The following is a 10,766-nucleotide window of genomic DNA, read 5'->3' as shown; positions in this document are numbered from 1 at the left end:
CAAGATCCCTCAGTGCCTCAAAATTGATTTTTCCTCTCTTTGTTGTATTTAGAGTGATGCCTTTAACCTTTAACAACATTTTCCTTCAGACTGCAAGTAGCTGTAGGATTTGGGGCCTGATGACACAAACTCCACAACATGCTTATCTGGTGGATATTTGCCCATCAAATGACTACTTGCCTAAGTAGTCACCAAGGAGGGAGGTCCCAGTCCCCCGGCTGACTCACAGATATCATAGAGTCATCATACCATCAGAGACATATAGTGTCAAGATAAAGGCAATGGTCTTGCAGGGCACCTAGGAGATTGTAAAGCTCTAGGTATGCATATGCTGTTGTGCAGCAAGCTATAGAAATGTTAATACTGTACTGCAGGGTCATGCACCCTTTGGCATGCTTCCTTGGCCACATCCTTATCAATAAAGTCAACTTGAAATATGCTAGCAAGTTCCACATAGATCCCCATGTATATCAGGTTCAATTCACTAAGGAAAACTAGAAACACACTGAGGTCCCTCCAGTCACTGGTCCTTTGACCTCTCACACATACACATGCAATACGGTCCCTCCAGTTGCTGACAGCAGCAGGATGTATGACCTTTCTGGCACGTTCTTCCTTCTCCAGTTGCTGGCACTTAGACCTTAGAGCACATGTCCCAGTCCATCCAGTTGCTGGCACCCACGTCTAAAATTCCTATAGCTGTTGGTTGTGTGCCCAGTTACTGGCACCCAGACCTCTTATACCAGTCTTTCCAGTTACTGACACTCAGGCCTTGCAGCACTCACACATGGGAAAGGCAGTGAAGATATACAGAAGAATGATTAAGAAAGGATTTCAGAAGAAAGCAGGAGGGACTGTGGTGATCAGGCACAGAGAACATCCCAACAAGTGCACTGACCAGCCCCTGCTTAGGTGCAGGTACCTCCTTTCATTTTTCCTCCTCTCTGTTGCTTCCCCTTGCACCTCCCCAGTCCTCTCTTCCCCCCACCTTTGAGCTTTCCCCTAAGCATTCCTTAATAAGCGTTGCCTAGTCCTGCAGGACCCCTTCAAACATCCATAATCCTCATGTTCATCTTGTCACTTCTTGTCACTTACAAAGCTCAGGCTGACCCTGAGCTTCAAAGCCACACCTGCAGTTTCCTAATGACCCATCAATTAGTGGCTGAAGAGCTCTGGTCTCCCTTAACACTTACTGAGAGATTGCTGTCATTGTGTGCTTTGTTTATCACTTTCCCTTTTACTTGTTCTTCCCTTTGAAAGGAAAAAGGGGCTTGAGCTGACAGCCTTGGTGAACCAGCAGCTCTCACCTTCCACACATCTTTACAGTGACCTCTGGCGAAGTTCCTCAGGTGTGCGAGTTCCTCAGGGTGCTGAAAGGCCCCTGTCCCCAGACAAGACTGGGTCTTTTGAGTGAAGGCTCTGAGGGGAAAGCCCCTGCTGAGCTCAGCCTTTGAAGTGTCTCCCTGCAACACCTGCAGCAACACTAAAGCATGGGATTCACTATTCAGGATGCCTGAGAAGTTACAAGCATGAAGGAAAAGGGAAAGATTGGCCAAAGGAGCAATCGGTTTCAGATGTAAGGTGCGTGTAAAAAAGCACTCAGCCCACTTGAAATGCCATTCTGGAAGGAGTTAGTTTGTGCCCCCGTATTCCAGCATATTTATTGTTTGCCCTCCCAAGATGTCCTGCATTTCCTGCAAGGTCCTGAATCTACCCCCAAAGAAGTTTGAGTATAGCTGCAGATGAGGACAGACCTGAATTCAACCTCCAGGTAGGTTCCAATTCTTACTTTTCTTATCCATCCAGGTGGGAATGGGCTTCTCATCCACCTTCCAGTACCTCACAGAGATATTTTTCTCCAGGGGCAGAGACTGAGCTTTCTTTGTCACCTCAGAAGGCCTCACAGCAAAAGGCCCTGATGCCAGGGCCTACTGAGCTGACATCACTCCTGTAATTAGACCATGTTGGTCTGCTACCATGGCTGCTCTTGTCAGCTTCCACCATTGATCATCTCCAGGGACAGCTCTTTGCTTTCCAAAACAGACTTAGCATAACAAGAGACATGTGCACAGAGGGACAAAATAGATCCCAGAAATGCACACCCCAGAAATGCAGCCTCCAGCAGTTTTCTGTTGGACAGAGAACCCACAGAGACTCAAGGACACGGGGACTGCCCCCAGCCAAGCACTGGTGAGTCCCCAGAGCTGGAGGAGAGTTGTGAAAAGCAGGGGGATATCTCAAGGGGTTGAACAGAGAATCTTGCCCAGTGCCTGGCTGATAGGTCTTGCTCACATGTTGAGGCTTTTGCTGATCCCCAGATGCAGGGCTAGGAAGACCTTTTCCCTCCTTGGGCTTCTTTGGCTGGGAGGTTAAACCATAGAGGCAGTCATGTCTCCTAGCAAAAGCCCACTTCTCCAACAGTGGTCATTGATGGACGCTGAGGCAAGAGCAAGAGCTGGACAAACAGCTGGGATATTTCTCCTGAATACTCACTGCTGTGTCCCACTCAGTTTCAGGAGCTCAGGGATGTTCCTGAGTCTGCTGTGGCAATGCACCGTCATGGCAAGGAAGGCCAACAGCATCCTGGTCTGCAGTAGGAAGAGCATCACCAGCAGGACAAGGGAACCAATCCTTCCTCTCAGCCCTGGTGAGGCCACCTCTGGAGTGCTGGGTCCAGCCCTGGGATCCCCAGTGCAAGAAAGATGTTGGAGTAAGCCCAGCAAAGTGGTGCAGGGATTGGAGCATCTTTCCTATGAGGACAGGCCGAAAGGGCTGGCAGTGCTCAGCCTGGGGAAGAGAAGGCTCTAGGGGGATCTTGGTGGTGTATGTAAATAGCCGATGGGAGGGAATGAAGAAGAGTGTCTTCTGAGACAGTCATGCTTGGGACTTCACACCTCTGCCACCAGGAGGCTCTGTAGGGTGAGAAACTGAAGTTGTTAAAATGCTCAGCCCAAGGAAAGACCCCAAACCGCAACCCTTACTGTGTTACAGATTTGCATGGGACAAAGCTAAGTTGTTCAGCATCGAGATCACAGCCAGCCCAAGCAGCAGCCAGCAAGGAAGGTGGGTCCATGTTGAACTTCTCCTGCCATCCAGGGGCCAGCCGGAGACAGGGACGTGCACCCACCTCTCATGGGGATGGAGACATGTCCCTTTGCAGCTCCCCAATATGCTCCTTGTCCCTCGGTAGTATCTGAAAGGACGTAGAACCAGCAACAGCCAAAGGTACTTGGAAGCAGAAGTCTTACTCCCTCTACTCACAGAGCGTTTCTCTCCATTCAAAATGTCTCTGGAAATAGCTCCTGCTGTAAATATCCCATCCAGAGTCAAACACACAATTTTTAGGCAAGAGGGCACACAACCCTCTTTACAAATATCTTCTCCCCATCCTTTCAGATATCGCAATCGACTCCTTGTCTGCAGATGACACCTCCTAGAAGGGTGAGAATACAGGATCATCTTATAAACTCAGGCATGTTTCTGCATACAATGAGATCAGAATCCTTATGGGATGCAGTGGAAAAGTTTCTCTGGATTGTGCAAGACATGGGATGTTTAGAAGAAGCAGCAGAGGCAGGGGAAGGGAAGGGCCAAGGCAGTTTGGCCTGCAGCAAGCATGGGAAGAGAGATGGAGACAGGGATGAGAGGGGACGATCCCATGTGAACATGTGTCTCATCCATGTGCTGGCCTGGCCTATGCCTGCTGCTCTGCCTTGTTTGACCACATGCCAGTAGTTCTCTGGAAACACAAAATCCAGCTGGGACAGGGAGAAGGGCTGATCTGTGTCTCTCTGTGCCTCAGAAGCCTCTAACCGTGGGCTTTGAACAGCTCTGTCTGCTACTCAAGCTGCACAGAGTTCTCTGCGGATGGGCTAGAGCCCACAGTCTCTTCCCAGAGGACTCCTGCCAGGTCCCACTCACCTCAGACCTCCAGCCCCTTAGGGCAACTCAGCAAATCTCTGACTCACTCATCAAGTAGGAACCTGCCTCCCTTGAGGCTGTGGTCAGTGTGTCCAGTCCATGCTTTTACCCTTGGCTCCTCGGCCTCAACTCCAAAGGTTCTGAATCCTGTGAAACAAGCTCGTAGTCTCAACACTGAGACACTGTGGGGAGTGCTTGAAGGTGCCTGGGACCTTGACAGCCCCATTCTCCTGTCCCTGTGGAGCTTGAACTCCTGACTGTGTGGGATGACTTTGTAACACTAGCAGGAACATTTTGAAAGCTCCCTGAAAGCCTGTAGGGGGAGGACTCCTTTTTCAATTGTCTACCCGAGCTTTTAGAAAGTAACGAAATGTGGAACCCCTTCTGGGTGTTCTTTTCTAAGTCCAGTTTCACATTAGCAACTTCGCAGGGGAGTCCCTGTGGCTACTGTCAGGGCTGCCTTGACTATCCCAGTAGGGAAAGTCAGACGCCCGAGAAGAGGCCCTGTATGTCCCGTGTCAGCAGTGGCCGGTCCCTGCGACGGGACCGAGGGCTGCCCGTGGGCAGGAGGATCTCTGCTGCCCGCCTCCCTGGGCAGAGCAGAAAGGCGCTGCTCCTCGCCGGGAGCCAGCGGGGCCGGCGGCTGCAATCGCTCCTTCCCGGGCACCGCCGGCCACCGCCACCGCTCCGGTCGCGATTCCTCCCCGCTGTGGCGGGGGATGTCTGTCTGCGTCCCGGTGGGAGGGCGGCGGTGCCGGTGCCGGTGCCGGTGCCGGGCGGGGGATCCGCCCCGGGGCCCGCCGGGCGGGGCCGGGCGGGGCTAGGCGGGGCCGGGTGGGGCTGGGCGGGGCAGGGCGGGGCCGGGCGGGGCCGGCGGGCGGAGCGGCAGCGCCCCCTGGCGGGCCCGCCCGGGGCTGTCCCCCCGGCCCCGCCCCGCAGGCCCGGCCCCGCCCGCGGCGGTTCGTGCCCGGCCGCAGCCCCGGCTCCTCTCCCCGTGTCTCCCAGGGCGCAGTAATACACGGCCGCGTCCCCGCGCCGGGGCCAGGCGAGCCGCAGGGCGCTGGACCGGCGGTCTGCCGCCACCGACAGCCGCCCCGGCGGGTCCGGCAGCTCTTTGGAGTCTTTAAGAGTGTACACGAGGAATGCGGGGCCTCGGCCCGGGAGCTGACGGTACCAGTAGATATAGTCGTTGCTCTGTATGTTGGGGTGTGAGCAGTTGATGCTGATGGCGGTGCCCTCGGTGGTCTCTGCCGACGCCTCCTGCTGCACCTGGGCTCTGGCCACAGCCACTGCCGAGAAAGGAGAAGGAAAGACCAAAGATCACCAAAGATCGCGCAGCTCTGGTGGCTCTTTTCCCAGAGAAACAGTCAGGAACAGTGGCAGTGAGACAGAGCTGGACTGGAACGGATGGCGACGCGTGCCCATCAACAGGGATGGAGAGTGGTCCTGGGGCAGGTGTGTGGAGCAAGGGGAGAAGTCTGGGAGGGAATGTGAAATTGATGCATGCAGAGTTAGAATGAAAGTCGGGTGCAGGGATGAACGGATGGACGGATGGATGGCTGGACGGTGAGAGAGAGAGGAGACAGGAGAGTTGGCTGTGTTGCAGCGAAGGATGAAGGGTTGCATTCAGAAGAAGAACAAATGCTGAATGCAAAGGGGACGAGAGGATGTATGCAATAACGGTGTGGTGCAGGAAAGCAAACTTGTGCCTACAGACATGAAGGAAACGGAGAGATGAGAGAGGGGTCTCGGGGTAGGAAGAGGGCTTAACGATGCTAGGTGCACGGAGAGATTGGTCAAAAGCTGGGTGCGTGGATGGATGGATGGATGGATGGGAAGAGGAAGAGTAGATGGGGAGATGGGGAGAGTAGAAGGGCAGAGGGCTACAGTCAGGGCAGTAAGACCTGCCAAATGCACGGGGGAAAGAGCAGGTGCCTGGAAGGGCAGGCGTACATGCAAGCAGGCTTGTACCCCCAGAGGTGATGGCAAAATAGGGAGAAGACTCGGGGGGTTTGGAAGGCAGAGAGGCAGGCAGGGGGAAGGACACGCTGAAGAAGGAGAGGAACAGCCCGGGCACAGCCCCCGCCCCCGTGCACCCCCGCCAGCCCCGCGCACCCAGGAGCACCGCGGCCAGCGCCGCCAGCGCCGCGCCCCGGCACCGCCGCATCCCGCCGCTCCGCCGCCCGCGCCTCGCTGCCCCCCGCCAGCCCCGGCTCTCTGCTCCGGCCGCGGCGCCTCCTCTCCGCCGCCTCCGCCAGCTCCGCCCCGGGGCTGAGCCCTGCGCCGGCGCCGCTCGGGGTCTCGCCCGGGCTGCGAGGGCGCAGGGGCTCTGCACGGGCACCACTTTGTCTCCTGGGCAATGCCCTCTCCCGCTCCTCCGGCAAGGACACCTCCCCAGCAAGAAGCAGCCCGCGCAGCGCCAGCAGCAGCCTGGCACAGCAGCAGGGCCCTGACCCAGGAGATGGACCCGCTTCCCGGAGCTGTCTCCGAGCTCAGGGGCTGCCAGCAGCAGCCACTGGTTTCCTGCGGCTGGCAGGGAGGAGGCTGAGAGCCTCCCTCCCTTCAGCTGCCTCTCTGCACTCCCGGCACAGTGCCTGAAAGTTGTGCTGTGGCCAAGGGGCTGGGAGGACACATGTGCCCATGGCCGTGCAGGGTTCGGGGCAGGGGAGAGGGGGAATCACTGAGTCAGAACGCAGGTCGGAAGGCACCTGCAGAGGTCATACGGATCAACTCTTGGAACAGTTCATGTTGGATCAGGCTACTCCATGATGAATATTACAGAAACTCCCAGGGTAATCCATTCCTGTTCTCATTCTTTCCTGTAGCCTGTTGCTTCACTGGAACTCCCCATGTTCCAGCAGCTGGTCATTGCCTCTAGTCCTGCTGCAGAGCACTTCCAGAGCCTAGGTTCATTTTCTCCATTTCCTCCAAAAAAGTAGTTTTAGACCACAAGAAGGTGTCCCCTGAGACGTGTCTTGTCCAAGAGGAGCAGGCTCTGTTCTCTCAGCCTCTCCTCGCATGTCATGTTTGTCAGCCCCCCTAACTGACTTGGTGGTCTTTGTTGGGCTCGCTTCAGTATGTCAATATCCTTCTTGGACCAGGGAGCCCCAACCTGGATGCAGTACTCCAGCTGTGGTCTCTCAAGGGCCAGAGGGGCAGGGTCACCTTCCTGGACCTGCTGGCAACACTTTGACTGACACAGCTCAGGATGCACTTGGTCCTGTTTGCTGCAAAGGCACGCTGCTGTCTCATGTTCAGCTGGGTCTCTCCTAAAGCCCCACGTCCTTTTCTATGGATCTGCTTCCGAGGCAGGCAGCTGCCAGCAAGCATGACTGCCTAGGCTGGTTTCTCCCTCAGATGCAAAATTTTGCCCTTGCTCTGTCTGGCCTTCTTGAGGGTCCAGTCAGCCCATTTCTCCAGCCTGTCCAGGTCCTCTAAACAGGAGCCGTGTCTGACAGTTACGGCCCATTCCCCCTGCTGGGTGTTATCCGCAGACTTGCTGGGAGTTCCCACTCATGACACTCCTGACAACATTAAAGAGTATTGGTCCTACTGCTGATCCCGACTACTACACCCCACTCATAAGTGTTGGCCAGCTGGGCTTTGCACCGTGGTCACAACTCTCTGAGCCTGGCAGTGCAGCCATTTTTCCACCCACCTTGTCATCCTCTAACTGAACCCATGCGTCTCCAATTTGGTCATCAAGGAAGTACGGGAGAGGCTGTCAAAGGTCTTGCTAAACTCTAGGTACACACCTCCCCTGCCCTTCCCTTTTGTCCACGGTGCCTGTTACCTGACGAGGAAGCAATGAGTCTGGCGCTCAGATGCAGTAGAGCCTCAGCTCAAAAGCAGACCCACGAGGAGGGGAATCAGCCCTGGCTGAGCTCTCCCAGCAGAGCTGCCTGGCACTGATCTCACCGAGGTCACTAAAGGGAAGGGGGAAAGCCCGTGACTGCACTTGACTGCGCTGAGTCCAAGATGGTCCTGGCCTCAGGCTGACAGCCATTCAGGCAGGGAGATGGGCTCAGAAAATTTACCCACTGTGCACAGCCCTTGTCAGAAAGAGGGTCTGTTCTGGACACCCCTGTGGGACAGCAGCTGGCTTTGGGGGATGCGGTCTCGAATCCAATGCCCCTTCCTTCCCAGGGGCGGTTGCTGGGCTCTCAGACTGAGATTCCAGTGTGGGGCAGGAAGGTCCTTGTGGGCTGAAGTCCAAAGCAGTCACCAGTTCTTTGCCTTTCCTGTGCAGGCCACAGGGTCTGTCCTTCCACTCACAGCACAGGGATATCAGGATCCGTGTTCCTTTCATTCAGTACCTGTTTGATCCAAGGTCTCAGTCCCTGCCTGACACAGCACCAGGCCGACGAACTGCACAAGTACATTTGGCCTTGACACGGACATGAGAGTGGTCGTGCACCACCCCAGACACCAATGACCCTGCACTGGAAGCAGATCCACTCAGGGATGGCCAGCGCAAGGTCAGCAGGATTCCTCAGCCTTTCTCCTTCCCCAGAAAGCAATCCCCATCCTTTTGAACTCTTGCGCTGGGGAGAGCTGCTGTGTCCTGGCCTGGAGAGGCAGGCAGAGAGCACTGCCAGCCATGCTGAGGTATTCCCAGTATTGTTTCCACTGAATTAAACTGTGGATCAGAACTGGTGTGAAACCATCCTTGTTGGGGCCTGAAATCAGCAGCAGCGGAGCGTGAGCTTTGGAGGGGCAGGGAAAGGAGGGCTCAGGAGACAGTGGCTGCATTTCAGTGCCTCTTCCCTGGACAGTTCTCTAGCAGTCTGGTGCCATCACCACTCAGCTGCACTCAGGCTCCTCCTGACCCTGGGAACCTGCTGCTCTGCGGTGCTCCTGGAGAGAGCAGTGGAGAGTGTCCCTGCCATGAGCAGCATATTCCCTCGTGATGAGGGACACACAAGGACACACAGACACAGGCTTATGCACACCAGCTTGGGATTGTACACATAAATATGCTCCGACGTGCATCCACACAAAGCCGGCTGCTTACAAGTACACACAAGACAAGAACACACGCAAGAACACCATGAACCATGGACCGTGCTGAGGACCCCTGGGGACTGGGCAGTGTTAGGCAGGAGGGGGTCAAAACCTAGGAGCACAACGCACACACCTGGGGAGGCAAGAACAAGAATGGACCATCAGGTTGAGCTGAGGAGGGAAGGAAAGACCAGGACATGGCACGTCCTCATGCACGGGAGCCTATGACATCCAGCTGAGCATTGCTGGAGCTCCTTCCTGAGAATGACACTTCAAACAGCCCCAACAGGGTGAGCCAGGCTAATGTCACTTGCCTGCTCTGGACCTGTCCAGCGCTTGAGCTGCGTCTTCTGCCTGCACTGCTGCATTCCTGCCTTAAAAATCCTGGGCCTTTCATCCCGCTGCTCAGAAGAAGCCTTCTTTGGGGAATGGGCATGGAACAAATCTGGAAATGAAAAGGCAGCAGTGCAGGAAACCAAAGCGCAGCCCATATCATTAGCTGCGATGGTTTGCATTGAAGATGAGCTTGTCAGAAAATTGTTACCTCTGCAAAGGGTGCCTCTGGTCCTGCAGCAAAGAAGGGCAGGTATAAAAGTCAGCCCAAGTCCCTGCTCTCTCATCCACTCCTCTTGCCTCCTTCTCCTTGGGAACCAGGTGAGTCTGAAGCCCCTTCTCCTTCTCTTCCAAAGTGAGATCTCTCCTCGATGGACCTCTCTGTTGATACTGGCTCTGGCCTGTGCTGGGGTTTGGATCTTCTTGTCCTGAGAGGGGGAAGCAGGGAGAAGGACTACTTAGAGAGGGGCTGGGACATGGTCGAGGGGTGTTTTGGTTTAGGAATTAGGAGAGAGTCTCCCTGGGTCAGGCAGTTCTTTGTAGGGCAATGAAGACTGCGTGTCTTCTGGCCGAGCCTCCAGCTCCCCACTCATTATGGGCCTTGGCTCCTTTGTGACAGGGTAACCAGGCTGCTCCTCAGTCACCCTTGTGCTCTACTTCCTCCCTGCTTCTCTCCCAGGTGCACCTCCAGCCCCACGACATGTCCTGCTACAACCAGTGCCTGCCATGCCGGCCCTGCGGCCCGACCCCGCTGGCCAACAGCTGCAACGAGCCCTGTGTCAGGCAGTGCCAGAACTCCACCGTCGTCATTGAGCCCCCGGCTGTGGTGGTGACCCTGCCCGGCCCCATCCTCAGCTCCTTCCCGCAGAACACCGTTGTGGGCTCCTCCACCTCCGCTGCCGTTGGCAGGATCCTCAGCTGTGATGGAGTGCCAATCAACTCCGGGTGCTGTGACCTCTCTGGCATTTCCAGACGCTACTAGGCAGGAGGTGCCCCATCTCCAGACAAAGATGCTGCAAAAGCCCCAGGGTGACACCTTGAGGAACTCAGAACATGGTGCTGGGCAGAGGATCCGTCTTTTGGATGCTGTTTTCAGTATACCTGAATGGTTTTGCCTGCCTTTCCCTTTTCTTTTTGCTGCCTATCCCCTTGCCCACACCATCTCCCCAACAACAACCTGGTAGGGACCATCTGTCTCCTCTCCCTCCACGGGGCAGGCATGATGCAGGAACTTCCCCGTGGCCAAGGGCTCCAGACTCTCGGATGCCCCTAGCACTCCCTGCACTTCTGTCCTCCACTTGGAGTGAACTCGTTGCCTTCTTTTGACTCATTAAAGCTCTGCTGCATTCAAGCCTTGCCTCCCTGTGGTCCTTCCCCCTGTGGACACTCGCCAAGCGGCCAAAGCAGAAGGATGTTGCTGTGGGGTGGATGGGGGAGGTGAGAGCACAAGGAGACTCTTCTCCATCCACAGAGGAATGAGAGGCTCCACACCCTGCAGTGGATCCTCT

At 55.7% G+C, this 10,766-nt stretch overlaps 1 protein-coding gene across 1 annotated transcript; it reads left to right on the top strand.

The window, feature by feature from the left end:
- Positions 1–5,101: 5,101 nt before the first annotated feature.
- Positions 5,102–10,240, top strand: LOC138686046 (feather keratin Cos2-3-like). Its single transcript, XM_069786856.1, has 2 exons — positions 5,102–5,376; positions 9,938–10,240. The coding sequence occupies exons 1-2, from the start codon at positions 5,329–5,331 to the stop codon at positions 10,238–10,240; spliced, it is 351 nt and encodes a 116-aa protein (XP_069642957.1). The 5' UTR covers positions 5,102–5,328.
- Positions 10,241–10,766: the final 526 nt, after the last annotated feature.

Source organism: Haliaeetus albicilla, chromosome 7 (genome assembly GCF_947461875.1).
Source record: "Haliaeetus albicilla chromosome 7, bHalAlb1.1, whole genome shotgun sequence".
NCBI classification, from domain to species: domain Eukaryota; kingdom Metazoa; phylum Chordata; class Aves; order Accipitriformes; family Accipitridae; genus Haliaeetus; species Haliaeetus albicilla.
This window is presented reverse-complemented; position numbering and strand designations above follow the sequence as displayed.

What these genes read in the sequence shown, in the direction of transcription:
- LOC138686046 (XM_069786856.1), top strand. Translation starts at nt 5,329, where the DNA reads ATGGCGACGCGTGCCCATCAACAGGGATGGAGAGTGGTCCTGGGGCAG. An exon ending in GGAGAGTGGTCCTGGGGCAG is followed by an intron (nt 5,377 to 9,937) that starts GTGTGTGGAGCA and finishes CTTCTCTCCCAG; the next exon opens with GTGCACCTCCAGCCCCACGA.